The sequence below is a fragment of the Bactrocera latifrons genome, unplaced genomic scaffold (assembly GCF_001853355.1).
Source record: "Bactrocera latifrons isolate USDA-ARS-PBARC rearing strain unplaced genomic scaffold, ASM185335v1 scaffold_82, whole genome shotgun sequence".
In the NCBI taxonomy this organism is placed as follows: domain Eukaryota; kingdom Metazoa; phylum Arthropoda; class Insecta; order Diptera; family Tephritidae; genus Bactrocera; species Bactrocera latifrons.
In genome coordinates, this window is record NW_017537512.1 from 893195 (window position 1) to 915754 (window position 22560).

A 22560-nucleotide genomic window follows, 5' to 3' on the forward strand; every position below is an offset into this window, starting at 1 on the left:
AATATAATATTAAATTTAATTAAAAATATTTATGTGCGAAAAATCAATTATGAATATAAATACAATGATTTTAAATCCATACAAAACATATTTACATTGCACCTACACACACACAAACACATACACGTAAAATTCACATAATTAGCCGCAAACAAATTCATACAAATACCCACAAATATGAGCGCATGCAACAGTTTTAACGCTTAACATATATTTATTGTTGTAATTTTGTACCTGTTGAAAGTCGACAATTTCGTATAATACAGAGGGGTTCTAAATACGCTATAGCCCGCATACCGTCCGCATAGAAACACACCTTCACCCTCACCTAGTGGATGGGCAGTAATTCATTAAGTGTATGTGGGAAAATTCCCACGCTTCCCGATTAAACGGGATGGCTGGCTGTCAACTCTGTGTGTATATGTGTATGTCTGTATGAATGTGTTAATAGTGTGTCTTCATATGGCGTAGCATGCAATTCCGTCAAATGAGCATAATTGTCTTAAGCATTGGCATCTTGAGAAATGTCTAAGTATAACGTCTTTTCTTTTCACGCTTAGTAAGCACCAGCAACGACGTTATTACCAAGACTTTTGTGGGTATGTAGGTATGTGTGCTTGTAAATAACTATTAACTATGGGTAGTTGTACCCACACATACAATTTATGCGTTTTTAGTTCAGTTTAATATTTGTACTTCCCGACCGCTATGTACTGCATATACACATACACATACATGCAAACATTACGTGGGGTAATTTAACATCAAAATTCAACTATTAACCCACCCTTCCCGTTTTCCGTGTGCAACAAGTGTAAAAGTAGCGTTTTGAACAATAGCTTTTTAGCATTAAGAAAACATGGGAACTTCTTAAAGAACGTCTTCACGACGGTGTCTTTTCGCCGTTATGGGAGAATGACCACGACTGAGAACTTTTTCTTAGACCACATATGTGAGTACCGGTGGTAGTGTTGAACATACATATGCACATACGGACATGCTTGGACCGCCGACCTAAGTGACTCCTGTTGACGCCTCACCGCAAAACCGTCAAAATTAATTCAACTGGTTATCAAAAGTCAAGCGATCTAAGGAAAAAACACACCCTCCAGCAAGATGCGTGGGAATTTGATGAACATCAGCAATTTATACGCTTTGATCTATTTTACATACATATATACACATATACAATTGTAATACAAATACATTTGCATATAAATAAAATAATAAATGCCGTTACGGGATTGAATATAAATGTCAGTCTTGGATAAATTAAATTCTGCGTCGAATACTTTCATAGCTGGAGTGCTTTCGTCCATTCGAATGACATAACTTAGCCAGCGTAGCCGCGGTATGCGGTATTCGGCGTGGCTAATGCGCAAAGATCCATAAATCTTCCACAGAATCTTTCTGTCAAAACCTCGTAACGTCATCCTCAACAGATGTTGTCATCGTCCATGCCTCTGCATCATATAGCAGGACGGGAATAATGAGTGACTTATAGTGTTTGGTCTTTGTTCGTCGAGAGAGCACTTTACTTCTCAATTGCCTACTCAGTTTGAAGTAGCGCCTGTTAGCAACAGTTTTTCTGCGTTGGATTTTCAGGCTGATATTGTTGTTGGTGATAATACTGGTTCCTAGATAGACGAAATTATATACGACTTCAAAGTTATGAATGTCAACAGTAACGTAGAAGTCAAATCGCGAATGCGACGGCCCATTTGCTTGACTTTCTTATTTGAAGAAAACAGAACCAAAGACGCGAATGTTGAGGTCAATGAAGATTGTACCTTCTCTATTTTGCTTTGCAGTTCGTATTAGTATCTCCAGCAATAGCTTGAGGAAGTCACAGGACAAGAAGTATCCTTGTCTGAAACCTCGCTTGGTGTTGCTTAACGTCAGCTTACTTTCCGTGCTGTCGAAGGCTTCTTTAAAACCGGTGAAGAGGTGGTATATGTCGATCTTCCTTAGATCTAAAGCCACACTGATAAGGTCCAATCAGTTTGTTGGCGGTAGGCTTCAGTCTGTCACACAGTACGCTCGATAGAACCTTATATGTGATGTTGGGGAGGCTTATTCTATGGTAGTTGGAGAAGATTGTGGTTTTTTCCTTTTACTTTTATTCTTAAATTCTAAACGTCCGAACATATTCTACAAAGAAGCTGATGCATGCCCCTTACTAGCTTAGTAGCCGCTACTTTATATTAAGGCGTCAACACAGTTTTTTAATAATTTCAAATATATATTTAATAAAGGCTTAAAGAGCGAAAGTCCGTACCCTCTTTCGTACTCTCAAAATTTCAAAAATTTAATTTAGGCGTTTTTGTGTCCTGTAGGCCTCACACTTAAACAAGTTAACTCACAAATGCATCCTTTATGTCACCTCCACCAAACACCTGTTCCAAATACCTCAAACACTTATAAACAACATAAATAAACAAACTTACACACACACACATATTTATAAATATTTGCTCGCTCTAAATAAGTCTGGTGTGCACTTGTTGCATTGCTGTCAAAAATCTTCATCCATTTTCAATCAGTGAAAGTGTGATTTTCCGCACAGTTGTACTGGTTTAGAGTCGCTACGCAAGTGCTCTCAATGCTGCTGTCACAACCCATAGCAACAACTATTACGCGTATAATATACTATCGATATGCGGTTACTACATTTATGGCAGAAACAGGCATTAGTTTTAGTCATTGGCGTTGGTTAAGTTCAATGTCCGTGACGCTAGCAGACGATTGCACAACGCACAATCCATCATAATATCAATCACATAACATATTGGCTGATGACGATGCTGATTAATGTGTGTGCAAATATGTGCAATGTCAAAGACGTTATGCATTTGTGAATTGGAGTTATTTAATATGCCTGCGAGTAAATGGCATGACGTTGTGATGATAGAACAAAAGAAAATCCCACAAGTTTAATGTTAAATCCCACATATTTATGCCACAGCTGACCACGGCTGGCCTGTTGAATGGGGATTGATAAGGTGATGATGAGAATTGATGGCATTCAATCGTGGGATAATGGTTTTACATTTCATTGAGAAATTATCTAGAATTGCAATTTATATTGCATATAAGGATATATGTATAGTTGAAAGCGCAGTCTACTTCATTCATGACTCATGAACCAAGCAACCAGACCGTTGTTTACAAATGCGAAGATGGTAGGCTGAAAAGATTTTGCAATAACCATATAAGCAGTTTTAATCTGGCTTACCATAATATACATAATAGTGGCTCCATAATTTCAAAGCAAGAAAACTGGAATCCTTTCAATTCTGGTTTTTGGAGATTAGGAAGTTTCTCTCTTTGATACCAGTTACAGGACTTAAGCGTTGCTTTGCAGTTTCTCCCTTGGATGCCAGTAAATACCATTGCTTCACGCTTCGCAGTTGTCAAGATTCATTTATGGAACTTAAATATTATCTATATATGTTCCTGTTACTTCTGCAAGGAGTAGAGATCCATAATGAAGTATTTTCAATCATTCCTGTCGCTGCTATCAGCTTGTTTACGTACCTATTTATTCCCTTTGATCTAAAGTCAGCTTCTAACTACCTTCTCGCGTTGTGGTTAGGTCTGCAGGCGCACTTCTGCCCAGTTGGGTTTCACTCAATAACATTTTTGCCATGCCGTAATTTGTGTAAGTCCAATCCCATTTGGCTTGGAGATTTCATTGCACAATTGATTTTGTTATGAAGAAATCCATTGTGCTTGATTGGCAATAATATTCAGGTAATAAATTTGTTAAATGTTATTCAGCGAAGGCAACGATTGGCAAAGAATTGCTGTCCTTGTAAATCACTAGGAGAGACATTCAATCTCAGAACCAAATACCAGAAAAGATTTTATATCAGATTTCAAAAAACGAAGCTTTAATCCAATGGATAACTGAGGTGACAGATTTTTGAGCTTTCCAAATGCTTGTTTTGATTTTCGATACAGTTGCTTTTATTCTAAGAGGGACCTAATGAAGCGGTTATCGTGCATCCAAGTTACACATAACAACTTAGTCCCTCAAAATTATGGTAGGTCTGTCTTTCATGAACATTTTATTAGTTTAAAAAATAGCCTTAAAGTTTCCGATTTCAACTCGTGAAGTTCGTTATTTCTTTATTTAAAAAAATAGACTCTGAAACAAACCTTTAAGTAGTAGTCAAATCTTTCCCAGAGTAATTCCGTCCGTCCGAATCAACGGTCCATATCAGTCTTCTACGTGAATTTCTTGACAACTTTATTATTACAATTTATAACTGAAATTATGCGCGCAGCGTCCGATATTCGATCAACATAATAGCTCAGCTCGATTTTGCACTGTGTTTTCTCTAATGGATAATGCGCATACTCAGAACCTTCTGCTACTGTGGCTGTTGTGGTGCAGAGTATTCAAGAAGGCCCAAATGAGTTCATACGACATCGCGCGCAACAACCTACTTTATGAAAAATTTTGGAAAAGATCTTGACCAACTCCTGCTAGAATTAATTAACAACCGCATCATACGTTCGGTGAATGGAAGCAAAATGAGATGACAACCGATCACGATTTTCAGAAGAAAGTTCATTCTGAAAGAAATTGTGTTCAGCGTTGAATTTCACTTTTGGTTAATTGTGACAAAGAAGTGCCCGTAGTGTCAAAAATATTGCTGCGGTTAGCGCATCAATTGAAAAAGATTGATTTGGATCAGTCTCTCCCACTTCGTTCTCAAACGACATCTTGGTGACGTCGTTGTGACGAACTTTGCGAAAAGATCTTGGTCTACATCTTCACAAGATCAAATTCTCGCAAGAAATGAAGTCGTTTGATCACCAGAACGTGGTATGTCCGAGAATTGGGCTGAGCAACGACTTGAAAATGATCCGGATTTTCATCGAAAAATTATGTTCAGCGATGAGGCTCATTTCTAGATGAATGACTTCGTCAATAAGCAAAATATGCGTCATTGGTCAGACATCAATCCACACGTACTCCATGAGTCACCATTGTATCCGGCAAAAAATATATTCCGATATGATCAAGACCTGCGCGTTACTGTGAAGGAGAATCGCTATCGTTTAATGTTAACCGAATATTTTCTGCCGGATCTGGATGATATAGACTTAGACATTTGTGGTTCTAACAGAACGGCGCCACAAACTACCCTAGCAATGTCACAATCGATTTATTGAAAACGAAGTGTGGTCAACGTGTTATCTCCAGATTTGGCCTAGTTAATTAGCGGTATCGGTCGTGCGATTTGACGCCATGGGGCTACGTCAAGTCTATGGTCTATGCCAGCGTACGAGAAATTGACTTTTCAAACCATCGAAACTTTTTTCAGCGTCAAGACTTCTGCAGGCTTGTCCGTGGCGGTCATGAAAAAAAAATCGAGCTCCATACTTAATGGCATCGTAAGTACTGAATAAAGAATTTCATTTATATCACAAAACCGCTTTTGTTTAATAAAAAATAGTCTTTTGTAGCGCTCTTTTTAAAAGCGGTTGAAATTGGATGATAACCCTGCACACTAGAAGTCTCCCGTAGTTCCTAAGTCCCCACCTGCGTCCGCTCCTTCCTCATCTAACTAACAAGCCTTAAGTGCCTGATGGTATTATTCCTTGAAAGTTGCAAGAGTATGAAATGTTCGGTTATACCCGAACTTATCTCTTCCTTACTTATTTATTTATTTTTTGTTTTTTCTGACTCTGCAGCTAAGCTCTTGCCTGTACCTTATCGCTTGTACCGCCTGTCAATTGTTGTGGCACATAGAATTAGAAAACTCTACTCAAGCACACCATTTCTGGTATGCCACTTAAAAGCTCTGCATAATGGCAAAATAATCGTAGGTGAAATGTAATTTTTATTATTATTATTATTTTTTTTTCTTTCTTCCATTTCTTATTGTTTTTTTTTTTAACTTTTTAAATTTAATGTTTTATTTTTCTATGAAAATGCACAAAGCTACGCATGTTTGTGGCTTTATGAGTATCAACGGCATTTTCGGTACAAATCCAGCTTTGGAATAAGTGTGCACGCAAGCACACACATACACGCATGCATGATATATGTATATACGTACACATATATACAATACTTGTAAATATAAGTATTCAACCGTATTTAAAGTTATTTAAGTATATTTATTTGAATGTAGAGTCTTTACATTAATGACTAAAAATCAGTAGTTGATGTTTTCGAGTTCTTTGTTGTTGTTTTTTTTTTGTGTGCTTTTTTTGTTGTACCTGCGCTTCCTGTCATTGTCAAAATCAGAAACAAAAGAGCCACCACAAGAGTCAACATTTAAATTGCATGACTATAACTTATGAGTTTATGCACGAAAGGTAAACAACGAGCACTTCTACGAAACATCAAAGAGATTCGACATTGCTTGAATGCTGAAAATGAGGCTGAACTTGAGCTAAGCCGAGCGAGAGCTCAGCTCTGGTGAGCTGTGATGAGCTGTGTGGTTCTGTAGCTGCTTGATATTTATGTCGGTGCTATGCGCCAAGGTGCGATGATCTGTTGGCAGTAAATCTGTATGTATGTCCATGCATATATGGCCAAAAGTTGATCTCACTTGCTGCGCATAAAAGACGAATAATATCAAAACGCGCTTAAATAATTTGAACTGTAATCAACTCATCATCAAGAACAGAACAACCGCACAAGGCAGCATCGCACAGCACACAGCACACAGCACAGCAGCCGGCTTCACGTCATTTCAATCATAACAACAGCCAACAGCGGTAAAGCAACAGCTACAACAACAATAATAGCAACAAACACACCAATAACACAGTAGCTTAGCGTAGAAATACCGTCAATCACGAAACCTATTCGTACATATGTAAGTGTGGATGGCAACAAGAGGTTAACATGTATTTAAGTAACTACCGATGAAAAACCAACAATAACAAATCGACAAAAAATTAATAAGAAATTATGTTGGCGATGAGTGTGCGAGAGCGAGGTAGTAGCGGAAAAAAATAATTAGTGTTTGCATGCGTAAAGCAGAAGTTATCAAATGCTGCCTGGCACTGCATTTCCAAATGTCATATTGAATTTTTGTTGTTGTTGTTGCATACTTCTTGTTGTAACATGTTACCTTATGCGCTTATTCGAAAATTTCCACTTACCGCTGCACTTATGCGCATGATCTTTAGCACTTTCATGCTCAAGAGAATTAGTGTAATGTTGTTGTTTTTTAAGTGCTTTTAAGCTGCTGCAGCAGTGGAACGATTGTCGTTGGGAGAGCATGTCATTTTTATTGATTAATTTTTCTATGTAGTCGCTGTGCAGTCATAATTTCACTGAATTGTTACCTTAATCGAAGGTGTTTTAAACAATTTTTGCTTATAACACCCGCAAAAAGCGCAATATTTCTGCTTACTTTTGCAGCCAAATGCATTATTTACTGAATACAGCGCTACATTCATGGRATATTTCCGCTTTCCGTGACAGAACAAACCTTATTCAAATAATATTTTGCCATGCTATAGTAAAAGCATGGGTAATAATCATACGTATATTAAGACCCTTTAGGTCTTAAGGTTATACCCGAATTTACTTCCGAACATATTTTTTTCTCACACAATTAACCACGAAACTCGGATGACACTACAAAACATTGGATTCTAGGAGTCCAACGACAACAAAGAAGCTACAAACTCCTTTTTCTCTACACCAAAATAAATTTGTATGAAGAGCGCTGCTTGAGCATGTTCTCAGAATATTTCTTCTTTCCCACATCATCACCCCTGAGCAAATATAGGATCTAAAGTGTAGATATAAAGCCGCTTTAGGAACCACCAAATGTAAAGTTTTACTGACTGGTTTATACAATATAAATTGGTAAACTAACCTTAGGTTAGGTTAGGTTAGGTTAGATGGCTAATCGTCCATAGAAAATAAGAACTCCTATGTTCGAACTTAAAAATTTAGTAAATCGCTTAGTAGACAATACAAATTTTCAGAGGCGTTTAATTGTCACTCCCGCCAGTTCGGTGGAATGTCTGAATGTATGCACTCCCAAGTCTAGATGTAAGAGTTGAGTTGTTTCCACCTCATATTCTTTCATATAGCCTCTGCAGATGGCGTCTGGTAAGATAGAAAACTTAACAGCATTGACGCCAATAGGACAAAGACCTTTTAAAAGCCTTACAACTAGGGAGAGGCTAGCCTTACTGAGGGCAAAGAGATCACTAGATCTCCTGCGATTCAAACGCTGACCAAACTTCCGCTAAGCCCAGCTATCTATTGGTAGAAGTGGACACAGGAGTAGCGACTCACTCCCACTCCACCGACAACGGTACCAGTCTTATCACAAAGACACTCGATGATATTGATAACGAGGTGAGGCACTCCTATTCTAGGCACCAACCCTGAATGCACTGAAGTTAATAGTCACTTATCTGAAGTAGGCTGCACTCTGAAGCAGCAGATATACTGCTATCTTAATGGCTGAGCTGGAGTTCATAGAGAGCTAGTAACAGTAAACCTCTATACCAAGCTTCCTCCAAGACTAACTAACCTTATTTTATTTAGATGTTTTTCACTGAGTGCTATAAAATATTTAATCCTACTCGAAAAATAAGAAGTGGTTTTTTGGAGTATACGAAAACAAGATTCTACGAAAAATATATGAAATTTTGCGCTATAATACCTATAATACCGAAGACCGAGTGGCTTCGACGAATCCATACACTCACTTCTTATTGGTGCTTAGCCGACAATGCCCTCAAGCGGCACAATTCACAGATTAGCAGACGAACGGGTAAAATGGCGAAGATATTCTTCATAGAAATGTTTTGAAATAAATTGCTCGAAAGTAAGTCGAAAATAGGATCAGTTATCAATCAATAAGTTTAAGATGTGTAGGTGACTGGCTTTTTAGATTCGAGCCTTGTTCCAGGGCTGACGATTTACCCTCGTAAAAGGCTGGCAGAGGCATAGGGGCTTCCTCTTCGCTGTTGATTAGGTTATACTTGACTTTTCTCCCTTACTTTGGTCGTCAGCCTCGTTCGTTGTTTGCCAGTTAAATGGCCTCCCATTTATGGGAAAGCTATCGAGACTGTCTGTTTTCTAGCCTCATCATCAGAAGATTGCTTTTATTATGCTAGCAAATAGGAAGATATACATTTTAAACTCTGTTATATGTTAGGGTTTACGTTAATACTTTTTCAATTATATAACATTTTAATAAAAATTTACACTTTCCACATTTCTTATATTTTCAGATCCGGCATCGTTTCGGCTTGTACGATGAGATCTCTGATGCATTTCATAAACCAGTGCGTAGCTGTAATTGGATACGCTTTCTGCGTGTCTCAAACGTATGTGATACAAATGTAAATATGATTTGTACGAAAGTGAAAGGTGAACCCATATATGAAGCGATAAAACCAATAGCAGCGCATCACGAACTTGTTGTATTCTACCTGCCCGAAAGACCCGAAGAAGTCTTATTCATGCGTATGCGAATATCTATGTATCGCCAAACGATGGATTCCATAATGAAAGGTACTTAACTATTGACTGTTCAAGTGGGTACGCGGTCTATAATTATTGTTCTTTTTTGTGTTTTCGCTACTTGTTAGATTCGCCAATTGATCTTTCTGCCTCCCTGCTGCACCGTATCTCACTACCCGTCTCACCGGTTTCGAGTAGTGAAGATGAACACAAGTCAATATCGAGTGATCTATCCGGTTCGGTGATATCATTAAATGAGCCCGTAAGTGATGTTATAAACTCAACAAACTGTGAAAAAGTGATCCGTGATCAGCGAACGCCGCAACGCACACGAATCGGCCGAAGTGAACGCTGTTTGCTGCCTTGTGATGTTTGCGGGAAGGCATTCGATAGACCTAGTCTACTTAAGCGACACATGCGAACGCATACAGGTAGGCAGGCAGGCAGACGCGCCGCAGCGGTGCAGACGACTACAATTGCACCTGTTGCATTTCGTTAAAAAAATAAAAGCAACAAAAACAAAGAATGCATTCCTGGCGTGGCTGTGTGCATGTGTGCGAGTGTATATGTGTGAAGAGTGTGAAGATGCTGATTTTCTGTTTCGAAAAACTATCTTTTTTGTTATATTTGCTTTCAACGCGATATTATTTTGTATCCGAAAAGTTATGATTTTAAATTCCATTTTTTTTTGTTTTTGCTTTGGTCCAATTGCAGGTGAGAAACCACATGTGTGCATGGTTTGCGGGAAAGGCTTTAGCACGTCGAGCAGTTTAAATACGCATAGGCGCATACATTCGGGTGAAAAACCGCATGAATGTCAGGTGTGTGGCAAGCGGTTTACGGCCAGCTCCAACTTGTACTATCATCGAATGACACATATAAAGGTGAGTGTAGCCTTTATCAGTGCTATATAAAATAGTCGGCAGGTGTATATCAACATACAGGGTGCGGCAATAGAGTTTAAGTAATTGTGATAAGAGAAATTAACAAGAAAGGGTTGCAATAGGATCGACAAATAGTTGCAGACTGCATTAGGAATTTGGTAACTGTTATTCAAATATGATCTACATGCTCCTTCTTAAATTATTGTGGGGACCGAAATTAAGTTTATTTCATAACCCATTTAGGGATTTGAACAATACCAACACCGATCAAAATATTTGTGTGGTTTAAAGTCAAGTCCGTAAGCTGGGTCTACGTCAATAAAGAGGAAGAAAGTCAAGTCCCAGACTTTATTTTTGACACAAAAATTTTTCAAATTTTCTAAGCCATAAGGTAGTGACTTCAAATTCAACCAGAATGTTATGAAAGAGTATGTATAACCGTTTATATCCCGAACAAGAAATATTAGGGGAACCTCTAACGTATACGATATAAATAAAATCAGCTTGGTATAGATTGCTATATAGCGAGCTCATTAGATTTGGCAATATTTATCTGTCTGTCTGTTTATACGCGAACTAGTTCTTCAGTTTTTGAGAAATCAATTTGAATGCATACGTCCTTCCCTTACCAATCAATTGCTGATTTATCGGAACCACCGATATTAATACTTTTTAGGATACAGCTGATATACAAACTGACTAGCAGCGCTTCAATCTTCTAAGATATTCTTTATATTTATATTCAGATCGAGCCACTATATATATAACTATCTTGTAAATTATCTAGAACTAATGACCTGTGTATTTCTTCAGTTGTTTGAAATTTAATTGCAAGGCTGAATGGAGTTAGGTAGTGTTATAAGCTTTCTGTAAACCTTCAATAGGTTCACAATACTCTAAAATATATCCAAAATTCCTTTCTATTACTACCAAATACTTAAAACTTCATTAGATTCTTACTTCGGTAATTTTGAGCGCTCGATGTTCTCCTTAATGAACCGTGGCAAGACTACGCACTAAGCATCTGAGGTTCCCACAGTTTGGTACACTGTAGGAGGTGAGGTCATAGAGCCTGCTAAAATTTGCTTTAAGCGGAGGCGTCCTAAAGGATAACTACTCCTCATGCACCTGGCAACTGAACTCCATCTGATGTCACTAAGGATTAAAACTGATCTATGCGTGGCTTATTGATTAACCTAACGTAACCTAACAAATTCATGATGCACCAAGCCACGAATGCCGCGACTTTGGCATGGTTTTTTGGTGTCGGCTCGTTTTTCCCCCTTCATTCCGACGATGGTTGACTTTTCATGTCAAACTCATAAACCCTTGTCTCACCTGCAGTTATAATGCTCTCCATGAGTGTGAGATCGAGCAAGCATGGACCCATTCGACTCACAATTATCATGTTTTGTAAAAAGCGACAAAATAGCGAAGCCCATCCGTGGTTAATAAGATCCACATCATTGATTTTTAACCCTTTTCATTTTTACTGCATATTTCTTTTTCACTTTCCCCTAATCTAATACAATTCTGGAAATATATTCGAGTTTGGCAGTTCTAAGCATAATCAGTAAAATAAATTTAAATTGCATACTGCAACTTTATTAGACACAAAAATCGAGAGCATGGTATTAAGCAATTTTTATGTATGAACTTATTTGGGTATTTTTTTTATTTAGATTAATAGTGCTAACAAAATGTCAAATTTTTACCTTTTTTACAGGAAAAGCCGCATAAGTGCAATTTATGCTCCAAATCCTTTCCAACACCCGGCGATTTGAAATCACACATGTATGTGCATAGTGGCTCGTGGCCATTTAAGTGTAACATTTGCTTCCGCGGTTTCTCGAAACAGACAAATCTCAAAAATCATCTTTTCCTGCATACAGGTTGGTACATTATACACGCATTTAACACTTATGTATGCATGTATGTATGTTTATATATGCAGAAATGGCATACCTACAAGGTATTTGACGCATTGTTTCAATAGCAACAAATTGCTGTTACATTTAATGGTTGAGTACTTATAAGTACACAATCAGCTTAAGATTTATTTCATAAGTAAATATGTGCTTATCTATAAATTGTATGTGTGTAGGTATGTACACATTATATGGCATGCATAAATATGCGCAAATAAGTGTTGAGTAGTTATGTGGGTACTTTTTGCTCATACAAACTGGTGAACCTGTATGCCCACACACCTACAATGACAGCGCGTTTGAGTGGCATAAGTCCAGCGAAATTAAAATTATTTCTATAAAATATATTGACAAATAATGATTGCGCAGCTGCTAAACACTATACATACCATACATGCATATCTATATATATTTTTTTTTTTTTGCTTGGAATAAGAAAATTGTGAAATTAGCGCAATTTCGAAAAAATTTGTCATTGAAAAAATTGGCATTAACCGTTAAATAGTTTTTTGCTTGCGCAAATACATAGTAACACTTTGCAAAATCAAAGTAAAACAAACAAAAACAAAAAAACTAAGAAAAAATAAAAACAAATCATAATAAATTTTTACATTGGCATTGCAGGCAACAAGCCCCATGGTTGTGAATTGTGCAACAAGAAGTTCGCATTAGCGTGCAATTTACGAGCTCATATGAAAACACATGAAGGTAAGTTGAACTACCACATTTTTTCATTATACCACATCGCACACACACACACCACTTATACACGCATACAACCAGACAAACTTGCAGGCATATACGCAGGCGCAAAGCCGAACACTCATATACATACGTATGTATGTATGTAACTGCTGGCCAGTATGACGTATGTATATATACACACAGGTCTGCTTAGTTTAAATGTGTATGTATGTATGTGTGTGTGATTGCGGCGCACTTCTAGAGCAGTCGCCCCAGCAAGAGCAGTGGCAGCAGCACACAGCATTAATTTCCATTCTTAACTTCAGGTGATCCACAAGATGAATGTGTTCGCTGCGGCAAGGTGTACGTTACACTAATGCAGGGAGTCTGCACAAGGTGCTCCGATTCGAACAATTCAACTGACACTGACAACAAGACTGGTTTTCAATCGGGGGGCGATACAACCACAGAAGATGAAACCTCAAATGGCACAACGGAATGTAGTGACAAGTAAAAAATACAAAAAAAATGCAACAACAACAACAAATCGACGACAACAACAACAACATTAACAAACGTAACAACAACACCTACCACCACGTTGAACGTATAAAATCATGAAAATGAAGCAACAACAACAAGAGCCACAAATAAAGCCGAAAAACGATAACGATAACAACATGCATGCGGCGCATACAAACAAACGCACACAAATCAACAAATAAACACCAACAAAATAATGACTGCTGTAAATATATATATATATATAAATGCATACATACCACTATAAACATACATACATATAAATATAAATACTTATACTCTACTATGCACATATTAAGGTATGCGGGGGGGTTGTTGGCATATATTTATACAAACAAACAAATAGACATTCGAATATACTTAGTTATATAGCTAGTTATAAGCTCCCCAGTGTACATTATACCCCACTTAAATATAAGCTAGTCTTAAGGATATTTATATTTTTTAAGTGACAATACAAAGCCAGTATAGCACAAGCCAATAAAATAGATACTGACAATTGTTTTTTTGTCCAAGTACAATAACTGAATGCAAGTGTTTGATGTTGAACCGCCGCTGTGCCACATATACATACATATGTAACTATGTATGTATGTGTGTAGTTGCCGCTGTTGCCACGCGCATTGGCGGCAAATTTGGTTTGTATGTATGTACACACGTATGCGAAATTTTATGCTAGCACTCAGCCTTTCAACACAATGACAGGTATGTAAGTACAGTTTAGGACGACTTATTGGAAACGCCGCACTTTTGAATTACACTTGGCGACACTTTTTTTGTGTAAAATGTCATGAAGATCGGTTGAGTACCGACTCCCAAAACACAGTTTCGAGAAAAACGCGTTTAAAGACGGCGCACTTAGCCTCGAGCATAGATGCTCTCAAGGCTGTATCTCCAAAACTATTTCTCGGATCAACTTGAAAATATAAGACAATATTCTAAAGATGATGTAGAATTTAATAAGATAAAGACAAAGATCGATTTTTTGAAACCCATAAGCCCATGTAATCCCTTAGTGGATAAGCAGTTATCACTTTTCAAAAATCTATTTTTTATGCCTTGAGCATATTATATAAAATTTGTCACGAAGTTTGTTACACCCAAAAAGAGACGTTGGGGGACACTATAACTCCATTTCGTCTCCATATACGCGAACTAGTCCCTCAGTGTTTAAAATATTCATCTGTCGAAAGATAGGCATACATATATGTATGTATACAAGTATGTCTACTAGAAATTGTATTAGGTATACTATATGGGATTGGAACTAGCTGAAATCTTAACCCAGTTGTAACCTTTTTTGGCAGAAGGATATCATAGATATCTTATCATAGAAAAATACTCTCTGATTTTCTTTAAGATAACTCACATATTGACCGATATATAGATTATAAAATTAGCCGGAAGTTCGAATACTGTTACATTAGCTACAAACATACGTACATGAGGGCTAGGAAATCTGTTGTGCCGATTTTACCCATTTTAGACGCAAGACCTCATTATTCTCAGGAAAATATTTCTGTAAATTTCTATAATATACATATCTCACAGATTAACCAATATTCTCTGTAAAATATCAGTCACTGGTACTGAAGTCCAAATATTCGGTGTCTTAAGGCTGGAAAAGTTATAGTCCCTTCGACATTTTTTAAACTCGATTTGTCACCCTGATCATTTATCCCATATACATATATAAAACTCCATATCTATCACAACTAGAATTAGGTGTTACGAACAAACGTATAACTTTTATAATTTGTTGAATCACGTGTGAGTTTATAAAAGTATTGTTGTCATTATTCAATCGCGCTGATTGTTGCGAATCGCTAGTACTTTATTTTATAGAGCGACTTTTCGCTGATATCAGTACCGTATTAAAATTTACGATCAACGGAATGTTCTCTTTTTTTTTTCTTAAAAGAGATAATAGCACGGTTCGATTTAGTGCAATTCAAAAGTTTGTGGTGTAAGGGTTAATATCTTATACAGCACGTGTTGCTATTTGTATGTTTACATATTGTGAAGTGCAAACGATACAATTAAATTCTGAGTATAACATCATTCAAATAGCTTCCACGACTTCTTTTGCGGAAACCAATCCGATGAACTTAATTTTCGAGTACTTTTTCCACTAAATCAATTCGTATATAGTGAATAGCTCCTTCAATATTAACTTCTAAAGTTTAAAAAGAGTCTGGTTTATCGCTCAAGACCAACGACTTCAAGTAATCCCAGAAGAAGTAGTCTAGTGGTGTTAAATCACAACTTCTTGGAGACCATTAAATGTCACAATTTTTTTAAATTATCCAATCTCCGAACTTTTCTTGCCATTAATTCGGTTGCAGCGCATTATAACCTTTTTTGGACGTGGACCGTAATGTTGTGTTCATGAATAATTTGTGGTTTTTCATTGCACCAGAATCGACCCTTTTGTTCGTTACCGCAGCACTCGGATGAAAGCGAGCCTCATCGCAGAAGATGATTCTCTTATTTTCTTAAAAAAATGGTTATCGTTTTCAAGTTGTTCCAAGACAAAATCATGGACAATCAGGTGGAGAAGGAGCTGGCTTCGCGTGGAATCTCCAATTGACGCCAAGCGGCGAAAAGGAAGAACGACGGGAGCGCTGTTGGAAACGCTGTTTATAATCGCATAAGGGGTGTCTACGGCACTAAAGAAGAAGATGAAATTGTAAACTTTACTGAATTCAATGAAAAAACAATTACAGATCATTACATATAAAAATGATCGAATGGACACTTAGAAATCATATCATCCCTTTTGGAACACCCGGTAGTTGCCGGTAATTAAATCAACAATTCAATTGAGCCATTGAGCCTTAACTATGCACGCTTAAGCAGCACATTTAAAGTTGTGACAAGAGCATGTGGTTATTATTTGATTAATATAATATATTACATCGCACTTATAAATGGGCACCATACTTATATGTACATATATATTATAAGTATATAATCGTGAGCAATAAAAGATGTTTATCACTAAATTGGTCAGACGGTTTATAAACGTGATTCGTTATTTATGGACGTTTTTTAACCTTTTCGCTGTGAGTTACGCATTTCTTTTTGTTTTTGACCTACGATATTGGACATTGACATTAAATGATGAAAATGATGACATTAGAAAATAATTTTTATTTATTTATGAATTTTTACTGCCTTGATTGCTGCTTGGCTGTCTACGTAGTTGTTGCCTCTGGAATTGCCTGCAGGTGTATTAAAGGCCAAAGACCTCAATTTGAAATATACTGCAGTGGTAGAGTAATTTAAATGGCTGTCTTATGCCTAACTCTGGACAGTATATCCCGCACTAACTTCATCGTCAATTTTCGAGCCAAAAAAACAAATTTTTCTATGTTTACTTTGAACCTTCTTTCCATAGTTGAAAAGAGAGATCGGTATTTGCCAAACCGCCATTACCCACCGAGCTAAGGTAAATTGAACATAACATTTGCTCAGAGCTCGGCTGGAACACAGTCAACCTCAAAACCCCAAACATATCCGTTTTCCACTTTCAAGGTTTTCTTACCTAAAAGCTAATACTGACACTAGTTTTTACTTTGGTCATCACATCCAACCAAACTATAGTATACCTGTAAAAAAAAAAAGTAATTTTCCATTGAGGCGTTCCTTCTTACAAAATTGAACCAATTTGGCCGGTGTGTTGTCATGGTTGAAAAGCATTTTTCGCAAAATAAGTCAGTTTTTCCTACAAATCGGCATCGAATCGTCCCATTAATTCAACATAATAGAATAAACTGTTACCGTTTCGTCCTCCAGCAGATATATCAAATGCCCTTTGATCTCAATCAAAATAAAATAACTAAACGATTTTTTTTTCCTTTTCATATTTCTAACCGATACGGTCACTTCTCAGCACCGTCAAAATAATACAGCTGAAATTGTGACAGCAACCGTCTACGCACTCTTGTAGAACTCCCTGTACTCCAGTACGAGATATACGACGCCATTGACATAGTTCTGCGAATTGAGAGACAACGGCTATGCGGGCTAGGTCATGAAGACACTCCAGCTCTGATAGTATTTGGTGCAGTACCTGCTGGGGGAAGCAGAAGAAGATCACCACTCCATTGGAAATACCAGGGAGAGAACGACCTAAGCCGTGTTTAAGTCAATAAAGAAAAAGAACGGGCATCAATCTTTCGATAGTTGCGCCTTCGGACAATAAAAATAAGTACTTATTGGATATCCCCATAATATATCTGAATACAGTATTTAAACTAGACCTTAATAATGAAGAGCTACTATAATATCGAGGCGATATATTTTCAGAGAATTATATAGAAGGATTTATCACATGTGTGAAACACATACGAGGTGTGTTCAAAAAGTATCGCGAATTTTGAATTTTCGCGGGTTACGTATATTCGAATTTCGAATTTTTTGTGGCGTTATATTGGTACTCATGTCTCTCACTTATGCCGACAAGCTCGGCTCGTCTTCGATTTTTACCTATTCAAAAAAATGGATCAAAGAACCTGCATCAAATTTTGTGTGAAAAACGAAATTATGTTGACTGTGGCATACGGAGAAGCTACCTTGGACCGAAGCAACATTTATCGGTGGTACAAAATGTTACATCGTTGCTTAAGCGCGATTTTTTGGCCAAAAACAACACACTAATGATGCCGCAGGCACCGTACTCCCCATATCTGGCCCACTGTGACTTTTTCTTGTTCCCCAAACTGAAGAGGCCCATGAAAGGACGACGTTACGCTTCTCTTGACAAGATAAAGACGGCATCGAAGGAGGAGCTGAAGAAGAAAACAAAATATTTTTTGAAATGCTTCGAAGATTGGAAAAACCGTTGGCACAAGTGTATAATATCTCATGGGGATTACTTTGAAGGGGCCAAAATAGATATTCATGAATAAATAAATAATTTTTGAAAAAACACAAAATTCGCGATACTATTTGAACACACCTCGTACAGCACCTTACACCTTGTACCGTATACATTATGATTTTATATGAAAAGAAAATCTTAAGTAATTATTGCTATTTGTCAAAATCTCTGCTCAGCAATATTTTGTGATAAGATAGCCTCAACACTGACCATAATACTTGGACTTATTTATGATCAGATTAATGCAAATGCCCCATAAATAATATTAATTGCATAATTAAACTTTTTAGTGCACAAATTTTCGTATAAAAACACAAGAAGTTGGCGTTTCAAACATATTAGTTATTTGGTATTCCCCGAAGAGCAGACATGAAGAGCCTACTTGCCTTATTACTCGCAGTAGCTGTAGGTAAGCTATTTCGTACCGAAAACGAGCAAACACCTCTCATTTCACTTAAAACTACCTTGGTTACTTTACAGCTTCAGCTTTCCCCATTGATGAGGATAGGCAATCTGGTGAAGGTGGATGGTACGTGCCACAACTGGATGGATCCTTCGAATGGATAACCACCGAAGAAGCTGAAGCCATGCGTCAAGCACCAGGTGGTCGTGCCGCTACTGTAGTCTATTTCCATTTGTACACCAATGAGAATCCCACCACACCAGACACAATCATTTCGGGTAATGCCGCTTCCTTGGCTGCATCTCACTTCAACAAAGCAAATCCAACCAAATTTATAATCCACGGTTGGCAATCAGATTCTGATTCCGCTCTGAACCCATTGATCCGTGACGCTTACTTGTCGACTGGCAAATTCAACATTTTCTCTGTAGACTGGAGCGACAAGGCACAGACAATTAACTATGCTGCCTCCGTATTGCGTGTGCCCGRTGTTGGTAAACAGGTTGCTACCTTCATCGATTTCTTGAACCAGGAAGGTGGTCTGTCCTTCGATAAGGTACATGTGATTGGTCACAGTTTGGGTGCTCATGTATCTGGAATTGCGGGCAAAAATGTACGTTACGGTCGTATTCAGCAAATTACTGGCTTGGATCCTGCCTTACCCTTGTTCAGCTATGACTTACCCGCTGATCGCTTGAGCCAAAACGATGCTTACTATGTGGAGTCCATTCAAACTTGCGGTGGTCTTTTGGGTTTCTTGAAACCAATTGGTAAATCTGCTTTCTATCCTAACGGAGGTAAAAGTCAACCTGGATGTGGTCTCGATCTGGTTGGATCATGCGCTCATTCGCGTTCATGGATCTACTATGCTGAAGCTATCGAAAAGAATAATTTCCCATCTATGAAGTGTGGCGATTATGAGAGTGCTGTAGGCAAGTCTTGTGGTCAGACCTATTCTTCGGTACGCATGGCTGCCCCCACAAATTATGTTAACGCTGATGGTGAATTCTATGTTCCAGTGAACAAGAAGGCTCCCCATGGCAAGGGTAAATAGTGATTATCTGTTAATCAAATATATTTTAAATAAATTTCAATAAATATATTCAAAAGGTCAATTAAGTGGTTTTCAAACACAAAAAACTAGAAAAATTTCGAATTTTCGAATGCACTGAAATTATAATACCTTTCCCAAATACAAAATATTCCATACAAGTACTTGATTTTGATCGGTCTGTTTGTAAAGTAGCTATAAGCTTTAGTGATCATATTTGTGGAATTTCTTCGGATATTGTACCTTTGCCTTTAACAATAGTTCAAGCCGAATTTTCTGAAGATATCTTGCCAAATAGTTTTGTGGGCATGGACGTGATTTTAATTGTTCAGTTTGTATGGTATCTATATGCTCTGATCATACATACATATATACTGTATAGGGTCTCCGACGTTTGTTGTATGTTTTACAAACTCCATAACAAACTGAATGTACACTGTTCAGAGTATAATTAACGGCCTGCGGTGCGTATGAGTAATTTTTAAGAATTTCAGGCATTCTACCATAGAAGAAATAAGAACATAGATGCTTCGAATAAACTTTTCTAAAATACTATTTTACAATTTCTTTTAAAATTAAAGGATTAAATACATTTCTATATAGATAAAAATTATGTTAGAATTCACAAAGAAAAAAAAACCTTCAGAAAAATAACGATCAAGAGCAGTTCATTCATTTGAAAGATAATTATTTGGAGCGACGAATATCCACACAAGATAAAGTCTAACAGTGAGATATCACACGATCTTGGTGGCCAATGACCGGCCCAAAACAAGAAATTATTTGCTCACCGAAGTGTTCTCTCAATAAATGCATTGATTGATGATATGTGTGGGAAGTGGCGCCGTTTTGTTGAAACTAAATGTCGCCGAAATCACGAGCTTCAATTGCAGACATCAAATAATCGGTTATCATTGCGCGATAACGGTCGCCATTGACGGCTACGCCTTACCGACATCATTTTTGGACTAATGATTCCACCGACCCACAAACCACCCCTAACCGTTTTTTTTTTTTTACTTGATTAAATGGTTGCTCTTTGTCTCAAGTTTTTCTTGTTTACATACCCATTGAGCGATGAGACCCGCTGAACATAATTTGACGAAAACGTTGGATCTTCCTGGAACTTTTCAAGCAAAGCGATGTCGCTTAGGAAGGTTGAGCTGCTACAGTTCTTGTACAAGCTGAATTTTGTATGCTTTCAATTGAAGATCTCAACGTAAAATGCACCAAGTCGTTCTTTACGTCATGACGCGTCAGTCTGAGTTGCTGCGAATGGCGCCGCCACAGTCTTCATGTACACTCTACGGCTACTATTGTCTTCACTGCGTGCTGGACGTGGTATTCGGTCGAATTTCGTCCAATAATGAATGCTGGGTGTCGAGATGAGTGATAGTGTTGCGAATAGTACGCTCAGTGGGCCGATTATGATGACCAGAAGATGAGCGAAGCGCGTCAAACACATTTTCTTACAAAACCTGAATTTTCGTAATAAAATTTAAAGAAATTTAAAAAAAAAATTTAACAAATACATGATGACAGGTTGACACGACCCACGCGTGATCTGAAAAGGCTTTTGAAAATAGTACCTATCTTCGGTCATCCGTTACAAGTGTAACAAAAGTCTAGCTTTTTTTAAAAGAATATTGATTGTGGCGCGAAATAATTTTTATAAACTTATCCGTCCTTTGAGTATCATGGGATCGTTATAGAGTAGATTGAACTTAAACATCTTTTAATGTTTTTTCTGAGTTCACTTTCATCAATTGTGACGTTTCTGCTCTGGTTTGCTTGTGTCCCTACCGGTGCGGATTGGATTTACAGTTACCGAATAAAGACTAATGTCTAAACTTTTTATTCGCTAATCAGCTTTTTGCAGGCAAAGCATCCACATTACGCATTCCAGTTTCGTTACATATAATATATTAATAAGATATTTTTTACGCTTTTCCAAATACTAAAACTTTATTATTGGCAATATTTTATGGCATTTCATAACAATTGCTTATTCTAAATATCAGAATAATGTGCATTTCACACGCCCTTGCCATGGGGAGCCTTCTTGTTCACTGGAACATAGAATTCACCATCGGCGTTGACATAATTTGTGGGGGCAGCCATGCGTACCGAAGAATAGGTCTGACCACAAGACTTGCCTACAGCACTCTCATAATCGCCACACTTCATAGACGGGAAATTATTACTTCGGATAGCTTCAGCATAGTAGACCCATGAACGCCGATGAGCGCATGATCCAACCAGATCGAGACCACATCCAGGTTGACTTTTACCTCCGTTCGGATAGAAAGCAGATTTACCAATTGGTTTCAAGAAACCCAAAAGACCACCGCATGTTTGAATGGACTCCACATAGTAAGCATCATTTTGGTTCAAGCGATTAGCGGGTAAGTTGTAGCTGAACAAGGGTAAGGCAGGATCCAAGCCAGTAATTTGCTGAATACGACCGTTACGTACATTTTTGCCCGCAATTCCAGATACATGAGCACCCAAACTATGACCAATCACATGTACCTTATCGAAAGACAGACCACCTTCCTGGTTCAAGAAATCGATGAAGGTAGCAACCTGTTTACCAACATCGGGCACACGCAATACGGAGGCAGCATAGTTAATTGTCTGTGCCTTGTCGCTCCAGTCTACAGAGAAAATGTTGAATTTGCCAGTCGACAAGTAAGCGTCACGGATCAATGGGTTCAGA

The 22560-nt window shown here is 37.6% G+C and overlaps 3 protein-coding genes across 3 annotated transcripts in view; 2 read left to right on the forward strand and 1 right to left on the reverse strand.

Annotated features, from left to right (window-relative positions):
- Window positions 1–13623, forward strand: part of LOC108976955 (zinc finger protein 225-like) — a 17607-nt gene extending 3984 nt beyond the window's left edge. The window contains exons 2-7 of the mRNA XM_018946412.1: window positions 9232–9514; window positions 9592–9894; window positions 10178–10347; window positions 12074–12239; window positions 12900–12983; window positions 13286–13623. Coding sequence (XP_018801957.1) covers window positions 9232–9514; window positions 9592–9894; window positions 10178–10347; window positions 12074–12239; window positions 12900–12983; window positions 13286–13473 — 1194 coding nt within the window. The 3' untranslated portion in view covers window positions 13474–13623. The remainder of the gene's footprint in view (window positions 1–9231; window positions 9515–9591; window positions 9895–10177; window positions 10348–12073; window positions 12240–12899; window positions 12984–13285) is intronic.
- A 5086-nt stretch (window positions 13624–18709) lies between these two features.
- Window positions 18710–19836, forward strand: LOC108976954 (phospholipase A1-like; the record flags this gene model as incomplete). Its single annotated transcript, XM_018946410.1, is given in 2 exon segments — window positions 18710–18796; window positions 18868–19836. Coding segments are annotated over 2 exon segments (1009 nt in total), but the record flags the coding sequence as incomplete, so codon positions are not given.
- A 1951-nt stretch (window positions 19837–21787) lies between these two features.
- Window positions 21788–22560, reverse strand: part of LOC108976986 (phospholipase A1-like) — a gene marked incomplete in the record, with an annotated part of 1197 nt that continues 424 nt past the window's right edge. Inside the window, 1 exon segment of the mRNA XM_018946455.1 lies at window positions 21788–22560. Within this exon segment, the coding sequence (XP_018802000.1) occupies window positions 21876–22560 (685 nt within the window).